General features: G+C 40.1%; 2 protein-coding genes across 2 annotated transcripts; both read left to right on the forward strand.

Moving 5' to 3' along the window:
• Positions 1-1,273: 1,273 nt before the first annotated feature.
• LOC310906705 (histamine H3 receptor-like) lies at positions 1,274-7,710 on the forward strand (the record flags this gene model as incomplete). The annotated part of the gene is made up of 3 exons (XM_083856156.1): positions 1,274-1,587; positions 4,134-4,300; positions 6,916-7,710. The coding sequence occupies exons 1-3, from the start codon at positions 1,341-1,343 to the stop codon at positions 7,708-7,710; spliced, it is 1,209 nt and encodes a 402-aa protein (XP_083712282.1). The 5' UTR covers positions 1,274-1,340.
• Positions 7,711-13,694: 5,984 nt separating this feature from the next.
• On the forward strand, positions 13,695-19,541 carry LOC310915922 (histamine H3 receptor-like). Its single transcript, XM_083873138.1, has 3 exons — positions 13,695-14,031; positions 16,607-16,773; positions 18,473-19,541. Exons 1-3 carry the CDS (start codon positions 13,785-13,787, stop codon positions 19,256-19,258), a joined length of 1,200 nt encoding a protein of 399 aa, XP_083729264.1. The 5' UTR covers positions 13,695-13,784; the 3' UTR covers positions 19,259-19,541.
• Positions 19,542-26,959: the final 7,418 nt, after the last annotated feature.

Here is a 26,959-nt window from a genome sequence, read left to right on the forward strand (position 1 = left end):
ACAAATTAAGCAGCTATGTACTCCTGGAAATCACTGCAAGATTTAAGCCACGTGGCAAGGTCAGCTGGCTCTCATGAAAAACAGTGAAACTGCTGAATTTCATTTTGAGGCTTCAATATGGCTAGCAGAGGAAAGGCTATTGGTATTACTTAGTAATTGTGCCACAGTACCTGGACACAAAATAAAGCTTAAACCAGGGATGGGCATGCATGCTGTGAAGATACTTGCATGGATAATAAAGTTTTGCATTTTGTACTATTGCCATTCAAACATTCAGTAAAAGCACTTGGCAAACGCTAATGAATTTGTTCCCACAACAGAGGCAAAGACATGACAGCCAATGCTTTTCAGATTTAAGTATTTAAAATTAGACGCCAAAGTGTTTTTAGAACCCATAATAAAAATGATTGAATTTTTACGACTGTGGAATACTCACAGCTCTCTGCAAGTGGCTTCATTACTCATACAAAATACAAGCATTTGTGGAAGACACATGATTTTTCCCACCAGTATGGAAAGAAAATCCTTGTCCTGTTAAAGTTAATTGCCAAGCTCTCATTCTCATTCAGGGAGTCTGTATTTTGTTCCTTGATTCTGGGACAACAGCAGCTGGTGATGTGTCGCTGAAGCTGCTACTAAGATTTTTAAAACTGATTTCAGAGGGGGTTTTGAAGTGATCTCTGAGGGTTGGACCATTACAGGTTAACTGCTCTGGTAAGTAAGTGTATGTATGCTTATTTACATCGTATCAGTTTTCAGCCCCAGAGACCACAGAGAGTAGAACAACAGCAAAACAAAGTCGACCATGCCTTCTGTCAGCGAAAAGTATAAATACACAAATAGAGAGGAACCAAAGTCTTTCTTAATTGCAACAATGTCAAATAAACAAGGATGAAATTAAAAAGTATTTTAAATTCTCATTAAGATATGTACACAGGTTGTAGAAAAATAAAATAAAAATTATTGTATATAATGCTAGCAAACAAAAGACATCAGGAAGGGAGGGAGGAAAGCCAGAGGGAACCTCAAATCAACCCTCCTGACCTCCACAGATAAGAATCAAGTTGCTTAAAGAAGAACTTACATTTTAAAATATGAGCATGAAAAAACTGTGTATTTCTTAAGCAGAAGTCTGCTAGAGTTCTGCTTTAAAAGAATCTCAGGGAAATTATATCTAGCATCAAAAGCTTTTTACTTTTTCCCCTCCCTGAGAATTTTTTTTTTGGATGCATATTGGAATTTTGACCCATCCTGTTTTAACTCCTTAGGAATCTCAGCCTTTTGGATAACTTTGCCAGATACGACTTCCTTCCCAGGCTGACCTGACCTGGACACCCACCATGCACAACAGCACAGCCGAGACTCCACATGTGGCCGCGACGTGTAACGAGACCTGGCCCACGCAGCTGCCGAGCTCCGAGTTCTCCCTGGGTGTGCTGGTGCTGCTGGCTTTCCTCATGGTGCTGCTGTGTCTGGTGACCATCCTTGGAAACACCCTGGTGATCCTTGCTTTTGTGATGGACAGAAACCTCAGGCATCGGAGCAACTATTTCTTTCTGAATCTTGCTGTTTCTGACTTTGCAGTGGGTAAGTCACCAGCTGTGGAGCCGTGTGGTAATTGTGTTGTAGGAGTCTTAGGAGAAGCAGTGGTGTTTGTTTTCTGTGTGTTTTCTTCTGAGAGAACTTATTTCCCAGCTGTGTCTGAGGGAAGGATGGGGAATGGTGGAAGTTGCATGACCTGTTTTAGCAGCCTGTTATTTTTCAGATAATAAAAGATGCTCTGTTAGGGAAGCAGGTAATGTTTAATGATTCAGGATAAAATACTACTGTGGGAATTTAATGGACCAACAAGGAAGGGGAGTTGTTTGTGAAGAGTTTTGGCTGAAATCTAGATAGTCAAATCAAATACAGCCTATATTTTCTGACAGATCTTGGATACATGGTCGATATCTTCTTTCCAGTCTGCTGTCACGCAATACATATCATGACCTGAAGTTTGTGACTAAATAGTGATGAATAGTATTTTTAAACATTTTGCTGTACATGCTGTGTCTAGAGTAATACCTTAGGAATATATCTTTGTATAGGTAGATAAAAATTACAAATACAAACTTCTAAGAAGTTTGATGGTACATGTATATTTATACATAGGGACACATTTAGTTTTGAAACTTCTACTGAGAAAAAGTACAATTAAAACATGAGTGTGATGCTCAGTTGGAGACTGATGTATTCCAATATTCTGTGAAGTGTTGAGTGTCTTTTCTAAAAGCCTTGGTTAAATTATTGAGGATGTAGAAGTATGATTTTAAATAGTTGTGGCTATTTAATGAAATCTGTATTCTGACTTGTCGTATCACAATGATTTTTTTTGTGCACATTTCAGAAGTATACTGAAAGAACAGAAGAAACATTTCTTAAAATTTATTGCCAGTTCTAGAAATTCTGTCAAGAGCACAGCTTCTAATAGTCCTATCCTTGTGACATCCAGATCTCCTTGTATAATGTTTTGATACCTCCCTGCATATGCTTGATGTCTTCTTCCAACTTATTTCTGCCTTCTGCTGCAGAGCTCTTGCTGCCTGCTCTCCAGTTACAATGTACTGGGTAAAAATAGAACAGTGAGCAGAAAACCAGTGGAAAACCTGGTGTTGTCTTGTCTGACACACAATCTAGCATCATACTGAACAAACACCAACATCTAGCTGAGAAGTATGAGGTAGATAACGTCCTCTGCCAAAGAAGGAAGTACAGCTAACTTAGCATTACCTACTTTCCATAGTTTTTTGTTTTGTGATATTATATTTACCTGAATGTCTAGTTTTTAATTATAGATTTTGTTAAAAGTTTTGCCTTTGCCTTAGTTTGACTTTGGAGTCAAACTGATTTGTGTTTTTGTAGCTACATAATTTAGATTTGGTGTATATGCCTAAATTATCCTTGCTTTCTTCTTGATCTAAATTGCTAAAAACTTACTGAATCATCTGCTTATTCTTTTATCATATCTAATCTAGCTGCTTTTGCCATTCAGCAGCTTTTGCTTTGTCTCTGTGCTTCTGGATCCATAGCTGGGTTTGAATAGAGATCTCTTGATTCTTGGTATAGGGAGAACAACAAGAACTGTAACATTTTTATGGAAATGGAAACTCTCAAGATACTCTGTTACAGGAATACACACTATTATGTAGTAAATCTAAAGCTAAAACCACAGCTTTTTTCCTGATGTGAATGTTAAAATCTATAATGTTTTGCTCAAAAGACCAAGTGCCAATTGCTCTGTAAATACAGTGATTCCATTTTGTTGCAGTGTTGATGCTGTTCACTGCATTTCTGCATCCCAGTTGACTGCACTGTTAGTTCTTCAGCCTCCCAAGGCTGTGTTGTGATTCTATGCAGGGTGATCACCTCAAAATCCATTAAAATGAGGCCATATTGGCACTTTCACAACGTTTGGATTCAGCCGCCTAAATTTAGGTAGCAATGGGTGTGGGTGGGTCACTCATGTGTTCTCACAGTCTGGTGAGTTCCCACAGATAATATCCTATCAGCTTGCCCCTGAAAAGTGGTTATTATCAAGATTTATGATGAGGAGAAAGGTTACACTGGGTGTATTTAATTAACTGTGCTGTTCTTGTCAGACTTTTGATTATACGCTTTCAAAAATTAGTCTGAAACTCTTATTTCTGTAAGAAGTTAAGTTCAGGAACACTTTCTGACACATGCTTCTAAGGGAGTAGAAGCATGGCAATTGGATAATTTGTTATAAAAAACAGTGAGTTACATTGGGGGAAAGATAATTTTCTTAGTTTTAATTTCAGCAGATAACACAGAGTAGTGTTTACTTCAGCAGGTAGAACAGTCAGCTGCTCCTCCTTTTAGCAGGTGGTGTTCACTGGAGAGGTAATAATGGTACATAATAAACACAATACACCTTTCTGAGGGGTTTTAATTATAAGAACTCTACTAGTACCTAGGTTGTAGCAAAGGTTCTTTGGTTGCAGGATAATACAAAGCCTTCCATGTGGTAATTCCAGCCAGTATTGATCAATCTTTTATCAGATACTGCAGAAATATCTCTCTGCTCTCATGCGGTGCAGTGCTGGCTGACATGTGCATTTGGTTTCTTTTCACAGGTACATTCTGTATGCCTTTGTACATCCCTTATGCCCTGACAGGGACATGGCACTTAGGAAGAAGCCTGTGCAAGCTCTGGCTGGTCATGGACTACCTCATGTGCACAGCTTCAGTGTTTAACATCGTCCTTATCAGCTACGACCGTTTCCTGTCAGTTACAAAAGCTGTAAGAATAACATTTCTATTTATTGCTTTATATATGTTGGGATTTCTATAAAACTCTGAGTGTTTCACAATTAACACTTCAAGCTAAACAGTGGTTTTGTTATTGGTACCAATTTTTAATGGAGAAAAGATGGTCCTTCAATGTTGCATTGGGACTTAGGGATAGGACATTGTCTCGCCTATGATTTCAATGTTACCCTCATGCCACTTGCACTAGAAATTATTTAATTACACTACACAGGAGATAGGAAGGTCAAGGTGGGAAAGGAACAGCAGGCATGTGGAGAACTTGGGCCTTTGGCCATTGGTAGTGGTGGTGGTGATGAAAACTGGGCTGAGTCAAGGATGTGCTTAGGCTTAGATAAATTTTTTAAGAAGAGGGTATGGTCACACATGTGAGATGGACTGAGTGAAAATCAGATGAGGATCTGAATTACTTCAGGGAGTGATTGACATGTGCTGACAATGAGCACTTGAGTAGAAACTGATCTCTTGAAGCAAAAAGAAGAAGGAATCAAAATATGTGGAGACATAAGAGATGTTTCTTGAGTGTTGTCATTCTTCTGTTTCAGAAGATATCCAAGGAATCAAGTAATAAATATTATCATTCACCATTTCTAAGCTCTACTTGGTGTTTGGTCTTAGAATCATAGAACGGTTTGGATTGGAAGAGGCCTTAAAGATTGTCTGGTTCCAACCCCCTGCCATGGGCAGGGACACCTCCCATTAGATCAGGTTACTCAGAGCCCCATCCAACCCAGCCTTGAACATTTCCAGGGATGAGGCATCCACAACGTCTTGGGGCAAGTTGTTCCAGTGCCTCACCATCCTTACGGTAAAGAATTTCTTCCTAATATCTGATCTAAACATAATCTCTTTAGTTTTAAAGCCATTGCTCCTTGTCCTATCTTTACTTGTCCTTCAGATCCTGGAAGGGTGCAGCCAGGTCACCCCAAGGCCTTTTCTTCTCCAGGCTGATGAGTCTGCTTGCTTGAATGACATGTTTCATATTGGACTGGGAAGTTCTCATTCAGGAAGTGCTGATATGATGCTTAATCACTTTCTCTTCTTCCCTAGTGGTGTGGTTTTACAGTTGGTTTTTTTTTTTTTTTTTTTTTGTTGTTGTTGTTGTTGTTTTTGTTTTGTTTGTTTTGTTTTGTTTTTTAAAGCTGGATAATAAATTATGAAAATCCCTGTATTTAAGACACTAATGAAGCTGCAGAGCTCAGAATATGAAAAATGTAACTTAAAGGGTCTCTTTAACCTAGCTGAGGTCTATGTTCTTGTGCAATTGGTGATGGTCTTCATTTACATGATCACATTCTGGTTTTCTTCTTTAGGTTATTAGGATGGAGTGAGTCTAGGAATGTGTAAAGGGCTGTTATCCAAAGGAAATACACCATGCTTCCTCATAGACTTGGGATCCACCTCTGCCTCTGCTGCAAACCTAGCCTGTGGTCAGGATCTAGACTTAACAATTCGTGAAGCTGTACCCAGCTTCCTGTTTTCTGCCTCTAAATTGAGCTGCTTGTGGTCTTGCACAGGGTGGCAAATTCATTACTGCAAACTTGGAACTGTGCATTGAGTTAATATGATGCTTTAAGATGTAATGGAGTCTGATTCTTCAGGCTACAGACATTTAAAACAGACAGTTCAAATCAATGTGTATAACCCACTACTTCTCTATACTTGCTGGCGAAATAGGGGCAGGGCCCTTTGTGTGGTGTGTGGCTGTGAAGGTGTCATTGATCATTATTTGTGTAGCATGCAGGTGGTCTGCTAATGAGCAGCATGGGAAACTTATGAGGAAGGCAGAAGTTCTGAGGAAAGCCTGAGATGCCAAAAAAATGTTGAACAGTACAGAGGACATAAAATTGTCCAGCTTTTCATTAACTTATCTTCTTGGGCTATGAAAGATGGAGGGGACCAAGAGTATGGCTGGGCTATTACAGGGTGGGTTTAGTTCTTTTATTTCCTAACCTTGGATGATTTTATTTTAATTCTTACTGTGCTGCCTGGGTAGACATACAAGCACCAAGACTTTCAGTAGTGGAATGAACTGTTTACAAGGTAAGCCTAATATTAAAGTAGAGTGATTAAATAAAGCAGGGGATGTAATAGTGTATGTCTGGGATAGATTTTTCTGCTATGGCAAGAGGAAACAGTACGAGAAATTATATTGTCTGGTGTTTGCAGTCTCACATGGCAACCTGTCTAATATAGAAGGCTTCTACTTTTGCTGGGCATGTAGGAACTCCTACAGCTTCTTTCAGTCTCTGCTGAGCCTGGGCTGATGAATCATGAACGTATTCCTTACCAATTCCTTTTGCTGCTTTACTGTGTAGTGGAAACAAGCTATGTCCTTTCACACCTGGAAGCCAAATGATTGTTTAGCCATCATAATTTTTGCTCCTCTCCTATACCCAGTATTAAAATAAATCACAGAACTGCAGTGTAAGGAGAACAAGACTAGCAGAACCTTACACAGTGAAGACATTATAGGTGTCTGGGGAAATACAAAACAAATACTATTTTTGGCTTCATTACATATGGTTTTTTGACATAATTTTCCCAAAATGTTGTCTGAATATGTGACACGCCCTTTTTCTCTTGCAGGTGTCTTATAGAGCCCAGCAGGGAATAATGTCCAGCCCTGCCACCAAGATGGTGGCCATCTGGGTCTTAGCCTTTCTCCTGTACTGCCCAGCCATCCTGTTTTGGGAGCACGTGGCCGGACACAGCGTGGTGGCGGCAGATCAGTGCTACGCCGAGTTCTTCCACAACTGGTACTTCCTGCTGTGTGCATCCACCCTGGAGTTCTTTGTGCCGCTGCTTCTGGTGACCTACTTCAACGTGCACATCTTCCACAACATCCAGAGGCGCCAGCGGCGTGGCAGTGTGCAGGACTGTGAGCCTGTGAGGAGCAGCAGCCTGTCCTGGAGGTTTTGTGGCTTGTCATGGCCAGGGGCATCATCTCCTCCATCAGAAGCAGAGGACAGTGTTTCATCACTAACGAGGTCATGGAGACCAGCAGTGATGGCTAATGGTCCACCTCGAACAGAAACCACCTCTACAGCTCTCAAAAGGAACTTTTCTGCTTCTTTCTGTTCAAGGACTGGATCAAAACTGCAACGGGACAAGAAAATAGCAAAGTCTCTTGCCATAATTGTCTGTGTGTTTGCCTTTTGTTGGGCCCCATACTCATTATTAATGATTATCCGTGGGGCCTGCCAAGGAAAGTGCATCCATAACTCCTTGTATGAAGCAACCTTTTGGCTTTTGTGGATCAATTCCTCTTTGAACCCATTTCTTTATCCTCTCTGTCACATGAGGTTTCGAATGTCTTTTCTGAAGATATTATGTCCCAAAAAGTTTGCAGCATTGAGATCTGGTAACACACCTTCTTTTTAGATAGGTAAAAGAAATGTCTTACAGATAAGGTCCCTCTGTTGTTTATTGATACCTTTTTATATGTATCATTGGCATAAATAGAGGAAAAAATATTTTTTTTACTAATGACATTGTTTAAGCATGCATCAGAGTTATGTAGTTGCCCTGATATTGCTAATTTTCAGGATCTCATGTTTGGTTTCACTGGTGTGATGCCAGATTAATTACTGTCTAGTGCATTGAAAAGAATAACAAGTTTCGCTGATGTCCTCTTGGTTTGTGAGTTTGAGGTATATTTTTTTTCCTTCCCTTTTTTTTTTTCTTTCCTTTGTTTAATACATAGAGCTGGCACTGTGAAAGAACTCTGCTATTGCTATCTCCATAGTCACTGGAGGGTGATACCTGCTCATGTATGCGTTGAAGTAAAATTTATGTCCTGTTTATGAACCTAAAACTATCAGTGAAGAAGCATTTCTGCTACATTTTAAAAAGATTGTAACAATACACACAGAAGCAGTATATTTTATAAACTATTATTTCGACAAGAGAGTGCCCTTTCCTTGTTAAAATCCCCATAGTGAGCAATATGCAAGTGAACGGACTGCCTAACCTGCTCTATCTGTCTCTTTCAAATTTTAATGTAGTTCATACCTGGCATTGCAGGACAAAGTACATGTAAGTTAGTAATTCTGAATGATTTTCAGAGAATGAAATTTTTCATGCTAAGAGAATTTTGAGTTTGGTTATCAAAATTGTCAGACATAAATGGTTATTCCTTTCACTTGTATTGTTTTCTCCCCTGACAGTGGCTGCCTCTTAGGTCAAACTTAAATGATATTTAGTGCCAGATCTGTGCACTGTGTGATTGCCTAAAGGTAGACCAGGCTCAGGCACATGATCACATTCCTGTTGAATTAGCAGAGCAAGCAATGCTAGGTTCATACTGGATTTATGATTTTGGCTGGCTGTGCAAGAATAGACAATAGCCTCTCCGGCGTAAAGCTTTACAAGTGCAAAGGTATTCCATCAAAATGTCTGGAACAAATTTGATCTGACAGTGTGATTTTTATACTAGATCAGTTCTTTGTGTCCTGTTACTGTGACATTATATGGACTTTCTCTGCCACAGAACAAATATCAAACTGTATTTTTTAAATTATGGAGCAAGGGCCATATTCACTGCTTGAGAACGAGGTTTACAGAGGTCTGGAAGTTGATACAGAGGTGTCTTAAGCAGCTCTTAACAAAGCTGTTGAATGTCCAGTGCTGAAAGGAGTGAGGAGATGTGTTGGAGAAAGCAATGGAGCTTCGTTATACCCCATTCCATGTGCCAAACTTTCTTACCATGTGTTGAGTGTTACAACTCACCCAGAAGGCTTTCATGGACGGGTAAGTGAGAGTCACTGGCTACATTTTTTTCTCTCCTTTTATGTAATTCTTTCCTCTTTGTTTAGAAATATAAAAATGTATGAAATATGGAAAGAAAAATCTGATGCACAGAACAATGAAGATCAGTAGTCTATTTAAATAGTTTTTAATCTAATTTGAAATTGGCTGTAGAGGTGTTGCCATAACAGAGTATTCCTTTGCAAACACAATTCAAATGCATGGAAGCAGCCTAATTACAGCACAAAAGTTGATGGCTGTGGAGAGCTAGAATGTCTTTCTGTTCAAAGGACTAGAACTGAAGACTTCTCTTGCCAGTTTTCACACTGCTGGAAGATTATCTTTCACCATTCATCCTTGCTATGCTTCCTTGCCTCACGTGGATAGTGTTATGGATTGAGAGCCTAATTGCTAAGAGAGATGCAGCTTCAGGTGGAGATCATTGATTCAGCACAGCTGTTTTTACTGTCGTGAGCTGTGGTGCTGGCATAGATTTTGTGGGGGTTTATTTTTCTGTGATGCTTTAAAAAATCTAAACATACACACAGAGTAAAAGCATTGATAGAATAGCTGGTGTACTAAACGTTTGTTAAACATGGAAACTGAAGATAGGCCCAAGATGGAAATGTATTTGAGTCGTCTTTTCTATCCCTATACTTTTAGTATAAAAATTCAGTTTGCATTTTTTGCTTAAAGAATGTATTATTAGTTTTGGAGAAATAACCTACAAAATTATTGACAAGATAAACTGAGTCCACATTTTGCAGTGCTGGAAAACTAGTTACTCAGGGAATTTACCGGGAAGCAGAATCTGCAGCAAACAAAGAACATAGCATGGTGAAGCTACTAGAGATCAGTATTTTTTAGAGTCTGTTTTACACACACAGTGTTCAAATGGTTCTCTCACACCACTATTGTGTATTAGATGAACTTGTTGTACTTTTATAATTGTTGAAAATTTTGCTTAGTGCTCTCAGGGTAAGTCAAGCACTGGGTTGCTGTGCCCACAGCTTTAAAGCTGTTTTAGTCAGGGTGGCATCGTGAAGATTCTCCCTTGTAAATCATGAATCAGACATTTTTCAGGGTTATGGTAAGCTATTTATTCAGCATATATTCTTATTCCCCAACTCAAATAGATGTTTCTTGCCAAAGGGTTTGCTAACCCTGGTCTCTCTATCCAGTCACTCATCCATTTCACTATTTCATGTCCTTGAATTTTCTTCTGTCTTTGCAGAAGTTCAGAAGGCCTTCTAAGTACATGGTGACAGTAGCTATACGACTTTGTGGGTTTCAGCTCAAATTACACCATTTATTTTCTAATCTGACCCTCTCAGATAAAAAAAAAAAAACACAAAAAACCTCAACAAATAAAAAATACATGTTGGAAGAAATTGTGTTATCTTTTTTTGTTTATTTCTGAAACAAATATTGAACCCTAATGATTCTCCTAATGTCTATGTCCTTTATTTTCCAAAGGAAATACCACATAGATTTCCCCCTGAGTGCCACACAGGACTATAATTACAACTTCAACATTTGATTTGTTCCTTCACTTTAAAAGCAAATTACTACATTCCCCTCGTCCACTAATCCAGTAATTTTATCAAAGAGGACAACCAAGTTGCTCAGGCATGATTTATTGTTGGTAAGTCCGTGTTGACTGTTCCAAGTCACCTTCTCCTCTCCCAAGTCCTCAGAAGTACCTTCCAAGAGGACTCACTCCATTGTTTTCCCAAGGGCTAAAGACACTCTGACCTTTTGTCCTTGTGGCAGCATTTGAAGATTGTTGCAACATTTGCCTTTCTTCAGTTGTTGGGAGTCTCCCTTTATCTCTACAACCATTCTATGAGGATAGAAGGTGGCCTTGCAAAGATGGTAGCTGGTTCTCTTGATAGCCCAGTGGGTTCCATGGATTTCTATGGATCAAGTTCCCTCAAGTAATCCTGCTTTATTCTCACCTACTTGTGAGAGTTCTCATCCTTGAACTCATTTACTAAGCATGGAGGAAAGGGAAACCTACTTAGTGAGGAATGAAGCTAAGGAAGCACTGGGTATCTTAGCATTATCTGCACCTGCTGTCTCTGGATCACTGGTCCCATCCAGCAAAGTACCTGTATTTTTATTATTCACCATTTTGCTGGTAATGGGGTGGCTGAAGTTCTCCATGTTGTCCTTGATGTCCTTCACAAACATCAGCTCTAGGTGAGCTTTTGTTTTCCTAACATAATTCTTATGTGGCCAGACAACGCTTCTAAATATCTCCTTTGTATTCTGTTCCTCCTTCAAAGTCCTTCATGCTGCCTTTCTGCATTGTAGTCTCCAGCTTTAGCCACTGTCATGATACATCTGCTTGTTTTTCTGCGAAATGGGATGGACTATTCTTTTGCATGGAGGTTGCTGTACTTAGAGGCCTGCAGCTTCCTTGAGCTCCTTGTCTTTTGGATCTGCCTCCCATGGGATTCCCACTACCACTTTTCTAAATGGAAATCTGCTCACCTGAAGCCCATGGTCTGCACTGCTACTCTCCTTCCTCATCCCTGTAAGAGCCTGAACGAGAGAGAGGGGACTCCAGACAGCTCTTTAAAGGTGCTGTTTATTTCATAGATTGAAGTCACAGAGTAACTGTGGGTTGCGGGTAACAGAGCCAGGCCTATAGCTGTCAGCATCAGCTTATAGGCAAAACCTGAAACCACTTCAGCTTTGGTTACAATGGACTATATAGTTTTCTTTACTGAGCACCTTAATACATAAAAAACAATCAGCATCATACACAATACCTTTACATTTACCTATAGCTTATCACAACTACTATTATTACCATATTATGGTTAGTACTATCCAATCACATTGAGTTAGTATGTTACATTTTAACCTTAAAGTTGTTTTTCTGTTTTCTTGCAGTGGAAAATTTTTAGACCTTTTTTCTACTTGGTAAAAACATGTTTTTGTTCACCTAGGTTTTTCTCTTTACTTGGTAAAAACATGTTTTTGTTTGTAGATGACTTATCCTTTGCTCTTAACCATAAAAGTTTTCTTCTAACTCATCTTAACCTTTGTTCAGCAACAACTAACTCAGCAACCTCTAACTTAAACATTTTTTTATTCTTCTATATCAAAAATTGCTTTCATTTCTAATGAACCTTCTGCTAAGCATTCATATCTCTAAGACTTTCCTGTTAAATTTTCATCTTCTCCAACACATCCCCTTTAGGATCTTGAGTTCCACTACCTCATCATCACTACATCTGGGTCTGGCCCTGATAACACATCCCTACACAGCCCCTCTTTACCACTGAGCAGGTGACTCAGCTGTGCATCACCCCTATTAGCCCACACAGGACTTGTATCTGAAAGTTCCCCCAGACAGCCTCCAGGAACCTTGTTCACTGATAGGACCTGATGTGTTGCACTTCTAGCAGATGCCATGAATGTGAAAGTCCTACATAAGAAGCAGGTTCAGTGGTCCAGAAGCTTCCTTGAATTGCTTAAAGAAGACTTCTTCACCTCCCTCACCCTGAGATCTGCAGCATGCTCTCACCACAATGTCACCCATGTCAAATGTGGCTTGGTGACTGCACAGGAAGCTCTAGTGCCTCCTCTGTGCTTCCCAGGCTGCAGCTGTGCACACATATCTAAGGCAGCTGTGTCTCATTGCCACATTTTGTCATTCCTGAGGTCTCTTCTGTTTCTGTTGGCTTTCAAATTTTGCTTAAATGACTCTTTTGTTTTAAAGACTCAACATAATTCCCTTTGTTCCTCAATATGGTAGTAGAGCACTGCATCTTTTCTCCCCACATCTTGCTTGCCTTCTTTTTCCTTGTTTCTTGCCCTACACCTTCCCAAGATCCTGGCATTATGGCTGCAATTTGAAATGCTGGTCACTTAGTGTGCCATGGTGCTACAGTCAGTGAATGTCAGCCACAGCCATGGCCTACCAAATTCTGTGCACTCCTACCAAAATAAATGGAGTTGACGAGGAAAGGATATGTTTTCTCATGCTTGAAAAGGGCTTGGTACTTAATGGAGTAAAATCTTATCTAAGATTACTTGGGATGTGTAGGATTCAATTGGCCATACTATAAAGACCTCCAAAATCCAAGTATTTGGTTTGTTCTGCCCAGAGCTTCTGGTTAGGGTGAGCTGAAGAGGTATGATGCTTCTGCTGCATGTAACTGTATTACAAATGCTCTGTAACCAGCAACACTAAGAAATATCTCTCTGTTATTAACTGTTAGATTTAAAAAGTGGTACAGCAGCAAGTTCAAAAGTGTCTACATTTTACTGTAAGGGAAATAGAATTGTAAAAATTTTAATTCTGTTCACCACTGTGGAGGTGAAAATGAGATATGATTTTAGCTTCAGCACAATTTGATGTGTAAAACCACTTACACATTGCTAATCTGCAAACTGCTTGACTGTGAAAAGAGTTATCTTCAGACAAGTTTTTTTGAGATTAGTAGATAAGGATCTGTATCCAGGAAAGACACTGCTTATGAGGTGACTTTTCTAAGGCCAATAGGTGCATTCAGATCGAGAAATGTCAGAGAGTCCAGGCCTTGAACTCTCATGTTCCATTTCTTGATATTGTGAATTTTTTCTTTTTATGTTTCAGTATTCAGTCCAGCTTGTTAATAGACTTGTCTCAAGCTTTTGGATAACTTTGCCAGATACAACATCCTCCCCAGGCTGACCTGACCTGGACACCCACCATGCACAACAGCACAGCCGAGACTCCACATGCGGCTGAGATGTATAACGAGACCTGGCCCACGCAGCCGCCGAGCTCCGAGTTCTCCCTGGGTGTGCTGGTGCTGCTGGCTTTCCTCATGGTGCTGCTGTGTCTGGTGACCATCCTTGGAAACACCCTGGTGATCCTTGCTTTTGTGATGGACAGAAACCTCAGGCATCGGAGCAACTATTTCTTTCTGAATCTTGCTGTTTCTGACTTTGCAGTGGGTAAGTCACCAGCTGTGGAGCTGTGTGGTAATTGTGTTGTAGGAGTCTTAGGAGAAGCAGTGGTGTTTGTTTTCTGTGTGTTTTCTTCTGAGAGAACTTATTTCCCAGCTGTGTCTGAGGGAAGGATGGGGAATGGTGGAAGTTGCATAAAGTATTTTAATAGCTCAATGCATCTCAAAATACATTATAATGAGAAATGCATCCTTTATCATACAAATGCTTTTAATGTTGCTTAAAGAAAAAGGAGTGACTATTACATGTGAATACTTTCTGAAGAGGTTGTTTGCTACAGTTTGTTTTACCCTTGCCTCTCCTGTAAGGGTGTTCATCACTCACTTCAGAACATCCTTGTATTTGACAGCCATGTGTGATACATCCAGGTAAATGAATTACTTCTCTACGTAGTAATAATGGTTTATGAATGTATTGCACTACAGCAAGACACTTTATCACCAGAACTTTTTACTGGTTTCAGCTTAACACAGGCTATTGATTCAATGGGTTGTTTGATACCGGTAACACCCTCCTGGCATCTCTGATCTATACCCCTTATTGGCCCGCTCTTCCCATAGCATCACTGCAGAACTCCAGGAGAATTTGTTGCTGGAGCTGCTATGGATCCAGTCCTGGATGGTGATGCCAAGTGAGGTGGTGGTGGAGTAAATGCCTTTTGCAGCACTCCTCTGTGGCTGAAATCAGGAAGCAGCCCATGCAGCAGAGAAAGCCTGACAAATCCGTGGCAGATGTGCCAGCAAATGTCTTGACTTGAGGCTGGTGAGGTGGTACTTCTGCACACAAAGGCTTTCTCTTCACAATGATCACAGAGACTGAACTGTGAGAAAGGAAATCATGGCCACAGACCTACAGCACTTCTGACAATACCAGTGCTGTTCTTTATCAGCACTGTGTAGTGAAGTGTATTAGTTTAGCCTTTAAGGTTTTCCCTCATTTATGCCATTTATAACATGTGTTGCCTTATTCTGGGGCTTGCCCCATAGGGCAGAAACCAAACAATCCATATGATGAAGCCTTTGCTTTCCTGCTAAGGCAGACAGTTTGCTGGAGCTGCTATTTAATTGCTCAGGTCTTCTGCAAAAGTCTGTTTCTCCTCATGTCTCATAGTTTAGTCAAGAAAATTAAATATCTACCTTCTGCATCTGTTCTTTGTGGCTTGTGCCTTGTGCATTCTTAAATCAGCCAAGACGAAATGATTGCCATCAGCATTAGATTAGGTCTATATAGAATGTAAATCTAAGATTTTATCTCTGATATTGGTCAGGAAATACTTTATTTTCTGAAATTGCTATGGGGTTGTTTTATTTTAATTTATTAAAAGTCTATAATCTTTCCAGGGGTGTGACTCATGTCTTTTGCATCCACTAATTAGTAAAAGTAAGAATAGCTTCAATATCAGTGCTTAAAACCTGGGGTTTGCCTCTTTATTTATTTGTATAGCTAAAAGCAGTCATTACTTTTTGACATGGTGCCAAACATTGGTCCCATTGAAGTTCATGAGAACTGTAGCTGTTATCAGCAACCATGAAAAGTGAGTAATTAGTACCAAAGAGATGCTGCTTGTATTTAAGGTCTATGTTAAAATAAGCCGTCAGTATTGAAAGTGCTGTGAGTATTTCCCTGTTGATAACAGTCTGTCAGCTCATTGCCCAGAGTTTTTCTGTCAGTGGACCATATCACCCTGGATATGTTTAGTAACTTCTAAGATCATGATGGACATGTCAGGAAAGAAATAATCTAGAGAGTTTAAAATGGAACTTGAGGCAGCATATAATTTTCTATTTGTCTCTGGTAGATCAGCATTTTCAGGAAGGTAGAATCAGCTATTGCACCACCCTTTTGAAAGAATGTTAGTGTTAAAATGAAAAAAATTGCTGGCTTAAAAATAAAACATGAACATGATTTTCTTAATGAAGTACTTCAGTGGAGGGTCTTTTGGATAAAACACAAATTTTAAAACCAAAATACTTCTGGAGGTACTCTCAGGTAGAGAAGAAGCATGAAATTAAAACACTCCTTAAAAGTGGGAGTTTTATACTTCTGCTGTGTTGCTCTATCTCTGGCAGAACACCACCAGACTGCCCAATATATTGTCTTCAGCTCACAAATGCTAACCAATCTTACAGGAATAACTGCCACTGGCAACATCTGCAGAGGTGTTTGAAGGAAAACTCTAATGAAATGAAAGAATAGAGGAAATACAATGATGAGGTTACCTATCAGAATGCAACCACAGTGCATATATGTTGCAGTTCTAATTTCATACCTTTAGAGAGTCTAAGTTGGTTAGACTTGGATTTTCTTCAGTAAATCCTTCTTTGCTGAATTGCTTTCTGCTTATTCTCAACAATCAGCATATATAAATCACACTAAGATCTAAGACATTGAAAGTCACCATCAGACTTAATGAGAATTTAAGAATTTATTTATATAAATTACATATTCACCTTACTAGGTTTGTTGATTTTTTTACCCAGATACCAAAACAGTGTGTCTCTCTGCTTCCAGGAGTTTGCAATCCCTATGAACCCCATGGTGTCCTTGTGGTTGCTTTCCACAGGTGTGTTCTGCATGCCCCTCTACATCCCTTACAGCCTGACGGGGAAATGGCACTTGGGAAGAGGCATCTGCAAGCTCTGGCTGGTTATGGACTATCTCCTCTGCACAGCTTCAGTATTTAACATTGTTCTTATCAGCCATGACCGTTTCCTGTCTGTTACTAAAGCTGTAAGTACCCCATTTAGAGCTTCTCTGATTCTTTTCCTTGGATGGTTACATTCACCAACTTTTGCTGTGTTGATAAGCCCGAATTTAATGAAGATAATACCCCTCAAAAATACACTGGCATGTGGAGATTATTAGATATCTTGCAGCCAGATGGGGCGAATATTCTACATTGAGCTTGCTTCAGCGCAGAGCCAGTCAACCAGGACTTTTCTCACAATTTCTGCTGCAAGCTGCTGTTGTGCTACTGCCTGAGGAAAAGCATTCTAGGGGTTAAAAAGGGCAAGGCAGCAGACTGGTAAAAAAGAAGTAGGGAAAGAGGAAATTCAAAGTAAACTGGATTTGGGTTTGGACCTAAAATCAGGCATGACAGGAAAAGATAGTGAAGCAAGGGCAGTGAAATAAAGGACAGTGGGGAGGGTGTCTAGACCTCAGATGTGGTCAAAAAAGGCTTTGTAAAAGACTGGGAGCAAGAGCAAACAGGCAGAAAGTGAGACAAAGGGCAGACTGCAATCATTGCCTGCAGATATGCAGCAGTAAACTCCTCTTTGCATCTCGAGCAGAACTCCAAACTTCAGACACATTCTGTCTCTGCTTTCTGCAGAGAATCCTACACACCTGGTGTCAGCTTTATGTCTTGGGCCATGCTAGGGTTGGAGGCTAGCATTTCTTACCTGCCACACTGTTAGCTCAAGTGTCAGGGAATGTCAGAGAGAACTAAAGGTTCCAGCTTTTTTGTGCTTATGAGACTGCCAACATAACCTCATGCAATAGAATTTCAGTCTTATTTGTGGAATTAATTTATCTTCCTATAACTGCCTTTTTATTAAATTCTGTATAATAAAATCATTATTTTATTTAATCCTTATTTTATTTAAGGTAAAGATCTTGAAAACCAAACACCAGAATTTTTGGTGTGTAAGAAACCTTATGCTGGAAGGCCAAAGACTCAGCTTTTACAAAGTGCAGATTCAGAACTCCTATACAAATGCAATTAAGACCTATGGATGTTTGTATGATAGTTCTAGTGACATTAACTCTAACTTTTGTAATCAATTGGACATCTAAACTTGCAAAATTACACCTTCATCCGGTGAAAGGGATGAAGCAGAATGTGAGCCACATTATACCTGTCTGTTCTGCAACGTACAATGGAAAATATGTACTGGCCCTGGAGTGAATGCAGAAGGAAGAAAATAGGTGATTTTTTTTTGTTTCATCAGCTAAGGGGTGTAGTGCAGGTGTAGTATCTCTTCCTTCATCTTCATGACTTGTCTAGTAAGTAACTTTCTTATATGTGCCAACTTTTCTGTTGAAAGATGCATACCACTATTTGTTTGTAAAATGCTGTAAAAAGCAGTGCAGTTTTGAGTGAGTGGGAGTCATGCTGCCAGCAACTATAAAGTGCTAATTCCTCTGGCACTCCAGACCATAGGTGTCTCACCCAAGGCATACCAAATTTCTAGGTACTGATGGATGATCATGTTTCATCCCCTGGACCTGCACAGTGACACTAACTTGTAGAGAGACAACACTATGCTCTGTCAGCATCAGTGAAATAAACGTGCTTGGGCGAGCTTCAGCTGATCAACACAGCTGCATCTCTGTATTACCAAGCATCTCTTGAGTTTGTCTCCTGTTGCATCTCTTAGTTCCAAAATGGGTCTTTACTAGTCTGAACTTATTTTTTTTTCCCTCACAGGTATCTTACAGAGCCCATCAGGGAATAACATCTAACCCTGCCACCAAGATGGTGGCCATCTGGGTCTTAGCCTTTCTCCTGTACTGCCCAGCCATCCTGTTTTGGGAGCACGTGGCCGGACACAGCGTGGTGGCGGCAGATCAGTGCTACGCCGAGTTCTTCCACAACTGGCACTTCCTGCTGTGTGCATCCACCCTGGAGTTCTTTGTGCCGCTGCTCCTGGTGACCTACTTCAACATGCACATCTTCCACAACATCCAGAGGCGCCAGCGGCGTGGCAGTGTGCGGGACTGTGAGCCTGGGAGGAGCAGCAGCCTGTCCTGGAGGTTTTGTGGCTTGTCATGGCCAGGAACATCATCTCCTCCATCAGAAGCAGAGGACAGTGTTTCTTCTTCCATGAAACCAAAGAAAGAGTCTTTGGGAACTGACTGCTCATCTCCATCCAGAGACAATTCTGTAACCCCAGAAAATGACTGTTCTCTTTCCTTCTCTGCAAAGACCAGATCAAAACTCCAACAGGACAAGAAAATAGCGAAGTCTCTTGCCATAATTGTCTGTGTGTTTGCCTTTTGTTGGGCCCCATACTCCATATTAATGATTATCCGTGGGGCCTGCCAGGGAACATGTGTCCATGGCTTCCTGTATGAAGCAACCTTTTGGCTTTTGTGGATCAATTCCTCTTTGAACCCATTTCTTTATCCTCTCTGTCATGTTAAATTCCGAATGGCTTTTCTGAAAATACTATGTCACAAAAAGTTTGCAACATTGAGATCAGGTTGTTTTTAGAAGGAAAAAAGAAAAAAAAGGTCCAAGAGGACCTGGATGAGGGATGTAAGTAGCCACTCTTTGAGATTAGATTTATTCTTTCCCAGGAGATTAAACTAGTTGGAAAATCTAAATAAACCTGTGAAATGTCCTCCTGCAGACAAATATGCATGACCAAAGTTTGTATATTTTGCCTAACTCTTTTAATTGGCCAGTTAAAGGCTATTGCCTCTGTCTGACTTTCCCTCATAGTCTATCCACATTATCTTAATTCTGATTGCTGAAAATGTTGTCTTCAATTGCAGTACTGCTTTTATTTGTGTTCACAGGTGATATTAGTTAAAAATACAATAAAGTTGTGTGTTACCCATAGGGTCAATAGTATTCTAAAATTGCTATCTTCTCTGTTCTATTTCTTTTGAACAATTTGCATTCAGAACCTGATTTTTGCCTATATGAAACATCCAATGAAGTTATGACTTTTGTTGTCAGGCACATAGCAGGATGACTTCCTTTCACTTTTGGCCATCAGAAGCAAATAGGAACTACCTTCAAAAACTTGGATGCATGTATTTTCTGCAGAAGGACATCACTCACTATCTTTGCTCAGATGCAGTAGTAGAGAATTCAGGTGTGTAAAGAATTTATGTGGATGTCCAACTATTCTGCAAGAAACCAGCCTTCTTCAGATATAGTTTTGAGAGATCATAGAAAGAGAAGTATTTGTTCTTACTCCTTGGAGGGAAAATCCAATTCTGTTTCTGTTACAACCCCTCAGCTGGAGGTTGTGATAAATGGGTATATTTCTTACACACTGTGTAAAGCTGTGTGTGTTTTTCTGCATGAAACATGGCTGCCTTGATGGCTGCCTGTAGTATGTCTGGTGAGAGCTGAGACAGCTTGGAGGTGATCTTCTTTCAATACACACTTTCCATAGTGTTAAGGGCTATTTACTTGCATGGCTCTGAAATTACCAGGTGATAACTTTCTTACTTAATAAACAGGTGTAACTTTAACATGTAAATAATTGCTTTTCATCACACAGTCTGTAAGGATAAGGCTAGGAAGTAAATGGAAGAATGAAAACTAAAGAAATGTAAGAGGTATTTGGTGTCCATTTTATCTTCTGGTTTTATTTGGTGTGTATATAGTATATTAGTATAATTTACTTACAGTCTTCTGAATATTCTTTTAGGCTGAACTACCATTTAATCACAGATGTATGTTTTGCTATACTATATGATAATTTATACTCTTTTGCTTATACAAATTACAAATGTATTCAGCAACGTAAGAAGTATTGTCTCTCAAATATGAGATGAGAACGCTAATGTTCAATACCAACTACTTTGAAGACCTCTTTTTTGCATTTGTTACAAGATTTTGGCCAGTGAGTTTGGTTTGTAATTGCTGCTAAAAAGTCAGCATATGTGTGTCTCCAAAGCGTGTCAGAAGGCAAAACACAAGAGCCACTACAGCCACCTGTTTTCTTTAAGGACAGCATGTACCAGTCTTTCACCTGCAAAGTTTTTGTCATTCTTTTAAAATGCAACTTGTAAAGTCAGTAGTGTTGAGCATGTGCAAACAGATCCTTTTGTGTCAGCTTTTAGAGCAAATCCTCCTTAAAGTTTATAAGACATGTTCTTTTGACTGTGTTAGCAATACAGAGTTAAAGATTTCATTCTGGTTAGCTTATCAAAAAGATATTTTTGAAATTTAGCTATTACCATGTGTAGATAAGGACACATAATCTTACATCTATGACGTGTTGTATTTTTTCTGTTCTTCCTCTTCCTTGCTCATATCTTTTGATTTCTTCTCATACCAACCTGGTCTCTTCCACAACTCTTTAGTACAAGCCAGAGGAGCTGATTGTTGGCATCAACAGAGATTTATTTATAAGCTGACTGAGGCCTTATGAATTCTGCAATTCCTTTGCAAAGCCAAGGAAAAGCAAGTTGAGGTTAGTTGATACAAAATATGGAGGATAGACTTAGGTGTTTTGAGGGGCAGTGAAACCTGATGCTGCCTCCATTTGGGCTGACTTGACATGTTAGAAGTTGTCAGAATAAACACTCTAATGGGATTGTACTTCTTGGTGCAAACTTGGATTTAGATGCATGGGCAGACATTTCAGTAGTACCTCTGGTTTAGTTTTGTCAGCCTTTGCAACTGTACTGGGAAATAAGTTGTGAATCTAGTTGGTCTTATCTTCCTCATTTTTCTTGAGCTACTGTTAGTAGGATAGAGTAGTCAGAAAGAAGCTGGTGTGAAAGCAAAATGAACTTCTTTTAGATGAGGGGCTAGATTAGTGCCTTTGTTCTTCTGATATCTATATTATTTCCAGCAGAGAAAGGCACAGAATCATAGCATTGATACTATGGTTCGGATTCGAAGGGATCTTTAAGATCATGTGTACCTGGGCAGGGACACATTCCACAGGTTGATCAAAGCCCCATCTAACCTGGGCTTGAACACCTCCAGGGGTGGTGCATCCACAACTTCTCCAGACAACTCGTGTCAGTGCCTCACCACTCTTGAATTTCTTTCTAATGTCTAACCTAAACTTGCCCTCTTTCAGTTTAAAGCCATTGCGTCTTGTCACCACATGCCCTTATGAAAAGTCCCTCTCCAACTCTCTTGTAGCTTCCTTTAGGTACTGGAAGGCTGTTTCAAGGTCTCCCTGGGGCTGAACAATCCCAGCTGACTCAGCCTGTCTTCATAGAAAATGTGTTCCAGCTCTCTGATCATCTTTGTATCCCTCCTCTGGACCTGCTTCAACAGGTCAATATCCTTTTTATGCTGGGGACCCCACAGCTGGATGCTGAACTCCAGGTGGGGTCTCATAAAATCTCTGTACATTGTACCCCTTAACTTTCATTCAGGCTGTGAAAACACTTGGAATTTTCAAGGGAAGAGTTTAGACCAAGAAGACTCTTGTAAACAATGAATCTTTGTGGAAGTTGCACAAGTAAGCTGCATTACTGACCTAAGTAATGCTTTCATGTTGATGGCATGAAATTCTTCCTACGCCTGCTCTCAACCCGTGGTCAGTGCAGGTCCTGAAAACTTGGGATCCATGCTGATGAAAAGCATCAGTAAGGCTGATGGTTAGAGGGAAAATCTGATAGCACTGTCACATGCAGATTTCACTTCTTCCTCAGACTGATAGGACCATAAAAGAAACCAAAATTCACATGTGCACATAAGACTAAAATCTGCAGTTGGATAAAAGACAGTGCCATGCTTTTAAGGAGAAATTTGTCTGGACCTTGGAAAGGTGGCTTTTTAGTTTCATTAGTGAACAATACCTTAGTCCTTCATAAAAAAAAAAAAAAAAAAAAAAAAAAAAAAAAAAAAAAAAAAAATCTTCTTTGGGCTGTAACAAAAAGAACTCATGCAGGACCTGTTGCTGAGAAAGCTTAGTCAAGAACAATTAAGTCTTATTGTATTTGTGTGAGGGCCTTGTGGGCACCAAACAGGACTTAATTGCCATGACTTGACCTCCCCTGGACCTCCACTCCTTACATCAGCCTTGGGCCTAAGAACATCATTAAACTGGGGTGGTCCTCTCATGAGATACATGAGTGCTTGTAGGTTGCTCTGAGCACTGTCTTCTGCATTTTTTTTTTTCAGCTTTAATTGGACTTCAGAGGCTGGCCTTGGACCCAGCTTGTCACCTCATGTTTTGTCATGTTCTGCCGCAGCCATACCTGGGGAACTGAAGTCATCCCCACCAGCATAGTCTGTGATATCACTCATCTCTCAGAAAGAAATCACACCAATGGGTCAAATCCAATCTGATCAAGGACTCCCCAGGAGGTTCTCAGTTCTGCCTGCAGAGGATCTCTTGCCTTCTTCCCCCTAGACAATTCCAGATCCTAATCTTTACTTTTTAATTTTTTTTTTACCAGTGCTACCCTAATACTTTATTATTGTATCAATCTTCCCTTGACTTGTATCCTTCAATGCTGCTTTCTTTTTCCTTGCAGACTCACCAAATTTCTTGTATTCCTGTATTACCAGGTTTCCCATTTTGCAACAGGTAGCTCATCTTCCTCCACACTGTTGTAGTGTCTATAGATTTGCTGTGGCATATATTTCTCTATGCCTAGCTCAGCATTTCCCCAGTCATATTGGTACAGCTTTTTCACAAAAATAATAAAATACATTTTAAGCCAAGAGACACAAAAAATTAATCCAGAGCTATGCTTCAAGTTGCATCAAACTTTCTTGCTTTTAAATGTTGGCACAGTGCTCTGATCTTTGCTTGCATGTAAACTTGTTTGTTTACTCTCTCTTCTTGCTAAACAACTCTGCCCAAAATTTTTATCCTAAACATACCCGAGTAGGCTTAAATATGCCTGGAAGGCAGGGACTGTAGGTACATCTGCTGGTTTTCCTTACAACAGCTTCTCACAGAAGCCTCATTTTGGCATTTTGTTCCAACCAGCATCTTCCTGCAGATGTCACTGGTGCTACACGGTATTTTTAAACCTTGCAAATCCGTGAGTTTTTCAAAAGGTGCCATTTATGTGTACAATCCTACATGATATGACACCAGCACCTTTCTGCTAAAACTGCCACCAGATCTGCTGTATTACATCTAATATTTACTCTGCTGCAGAAAAGATTAGGAGAATGGCTTATTACCTTGGCAAAGAAAGGAAGACTTTAGTCACACAGATGATCATAAGTCAGCACAGAACTTCTTTCTAAGTTGCTCTGCATAGAAATCATCCTGTGCTTAGAATTTAAAGTAGGGCCTTATGTCACCCATGGAAAAAGAGAGAGAGTCACAGCTAGCTGAGAGCAGGTCCTCAGCATTGGCTTGTCAGAAAAAAGTCCCCTCTCTTCTGACATAGAATGTGGTTTTTTTTCTCATTTAGCTATTTAAGCTATTCTACTTGTGGGCTGCTGCTAAAGAAGTCCATCTCTCATACCCTTCTTGCTGCCCTTTGTCAGCAGCTTACTTTTGGGTTATCTTCAACTACCAATGAAGCTGCAGCTTTGGATATGAGTACTTGGTTATGTTTCTCAGTCATTTCCTGTGGATCAGAGCTTTACCTTTGCTAAAGTCACTGGGGATTTACCAAGACACCCAGGTTTTGAAAACAAGAATGGAGTAGGCCTTTGCCTGATCTGTACAGTGGACAACTTCAAGAGGATCAGCTCAGCAGAGTTTTTGAGGGTGGAGAACTTCCCCAGTAAGACAGATCTTGGTTCTAATGCTTTCCTTGGCAATCTAAAGATCTGAGCAACTTGAACTATGTCTTGAACCATTTATACACAGGAAACTGTTTTTAATTGTTAAAATTCGTGGAGTTCCCTGCTGGGACATTTACATTCAGTTGATTCTTCCGCTTTTGACAAATGGCTGCAAGTAGAGTCAATCCTCAAGTATATACAAAGACAGTATGTCAGTGCAAATGCCTTCTTTACAGGACATGAGCCAAATTAGTTTCTGGAATAAAGCCAAGGAAGTTAATGGGTATAGCCTCTGAAGTTTAAGGGGTTATATTATTTGTATTCTATTTCTGTAATATCTCGTGTATACAGATCAATCAACTTTCATCTTGTTCTACTAATGCCACCTCAGGTTAACTCACCACCTGACTTTCGTGGTATTATACTGACTCACTGTTTCTTTCTGTTCTCTGTTGCTCGGTTGTTCACACTATTTAATGTCACAATATAATTTTTTCATTATTATACATCAGGTATTATGAGAGCAAATTGTTCTGGCCTCTGACTCACCTCCCCTTACAGCCTTGCACCTGGTGTTGTATCCCTCCTCTTTACCATGCTGGAGGTACTGGAAGTATAGTGCTTTAAGATCCGGTATGCAAATGCTTTTAAGTTTGTTTTCTTTCTGATAAGGAATGGCAGTATTATATTTTAAAATATTTTTCCCATCTAGCATTCAGATTTAGGTCTTCCTTGCTACTTGAATCTGGGCATGTAAAAGACTGAAGAAAGAAGAGCTTAAGCCAAAACTGAAGCAAAGTGGTGATTTCGTATCTTTCCAAGAGTCTTCCTGTGCCCAGAGCTTAGGCCCTGGCCCTTGTACAAGTTATTTCTTGTGACGTCAGAGATTTGTTGCTCCTTGGTAACATGGCATATCTGCATGGGCAGAAAATTTGAACCAAGTGGGGGATGTGAGGAGGAGTAGTTGCCTACTAAAACAGCAAACAGACAAAATACCTCTCTGGTCTTGGTAAAGACCTTGAGCCATATTTGAGGGTCTCATCTCACACAGTTTCTTAGATGTTAGAAAGGTTCTGAATGAATCAATTACCGCAGAGAGATGTAGCAGATTTCTTTGGATGTATTTTTCATGACAAAGGGAACCAGCAGAGGGACAAGTGCAATTCACTGCTATGCTATATCCAGTTCTGGGCTGGAAAAGCTCTGAGAGTTTAAATAGAATCTTTCTTTTTTTTTCTTTTACTAGATCCTTTAAAAAAGGATGCTAATAATATGGGTATATTTTACTAGATTGCCCATTTAAAAAAAATGAGCTTTTTTTCCTCATTTTTGACATGCCAGCTTTGCAGAGAGGGAAAAATGTGAACTGAAGTTTTGCACTGCTGATAATACAGATTTCTGGCCAGGTCGTGGAGAGGGTACTACCTCACTCACAGCAGAGCAACTTGAAGTCTCTCTGTAGTGATTAGTATTCTTAGAGTGTGTTTGTTTATTTCTTGGACTTAAAGTCTTTGCAACCTCTCCTTCCTTCCCCTGATCCTCCCAAAGCAAAAATAACCATTCTAAGTGTTCTTGTGGGTGCTTCCTGGCAAACCTTGCTGTTAAGATCTTTTCATCTTGGATTGTCTTTCTTTCTCGCTTCAGGCCATTAGCCTTTGCCATGTCCCCTTTGACTGCCCTGAATAATTCCTGCCTCTCCATGGCTCTTCCCAGTTCAGATTTATTAATTGAAAGGGAAGCTGCCTCTGTGGCACCTGAAGGGCTTCCAGCTGAGCCTGAGGTGGGGCAGCAGCCTGCAAAGAGAAGTGGCTGCCTGGTGGCTCTTGCCATCAGCTGTGCTTTGCTGACACTCAGGGCACTTAGCCTCCAATTTGGCTTTTCTAAGAGGCAAAAAGCTCCACAGCTGCATAGCTGTGAGGTGAATTTGAAAGCTATGCCCTGCCCCAGAGAGAGGAGGGCAGAGGTGCAAGGTGGGCAACAGAGAACCAAAGGAAGCTCCTTTCCAGAGCTGGGTACCCTGGGCACAGCACTTGGATGGCCCAGCCTGCAGGGTCTCTCCAATTCTAAATTATCTTTGCATTTAATGACAAACATCGAGAGCAGGTTTATCTAACTTATGATCTTCCTCAGGCTTGCACGTTCCAAGCTGGGCAATGTCTTCTGATTCTTTTTTGTTGTTTCTAAATATCAGGCTTTGGAAAAAAAAAATCACCTAGAAACTTTTACTTAATTCCTGCTCCAATTTATATCCAAAAGGTATTTACTCCTCTTTAATACCTAAAATAAGACTATAGATCTTGTCACAAGTGGTTTCCAGACTATAAAGGGTTTATTTACTGATCAAGGGTGAATGTGATTGAGGTGCTTGCTGGAAGGGTGGAGCAGAGATGAGGGTCAGCATAGAAGACCTTTTTTGAGCACACACTTTGGGTGGGTGCTTAGGCTGCCCCATCACCTCTACAGTTTTGGGGTATTTGAAGGTGCTGCAGCCCATTTTCTCCGCTGAACCATTAA

The sequence above is a fragment of the Zosterops lateralis genome (genome assembly GCF_965231275.1).
Source record: "Zosterops lateralis genome assembly, chromosome: 1".
NCBI lineage: Eukaryota > Metazoa > Chordata > Aves > Passeriformes > Zosteropidae > Zosterops > Zosterops lateralis.

What these genes read in the sequence shown, in the direction of transcription:
- LOC310915922 (XM_083873138.1), top strand. Translation starts at nt 13,785, where the DNA reads ATGCACAACAGCACAGCCGAGACTCCACATGCGGCTGAGATGTATAAC. An exon ending in TGTTTCTGACTTTGCAGTGG is followed by an intron (nt 14,032 to 16,606) that starts GTAAGTCACCAG and finishes TGCTTTCCACAG; the next exon opens with GTGTGTTCTGCATGCCCCTC. An exon ending in TCCTGTCTGTTACTAAAGCT is followed by an intron (nt 16,774 to 18,472) that starts GTAAGTACCCCA and finishes TTTCCCTCACAG; the next exon opens with GTATCTTACAGAGCCCATCA.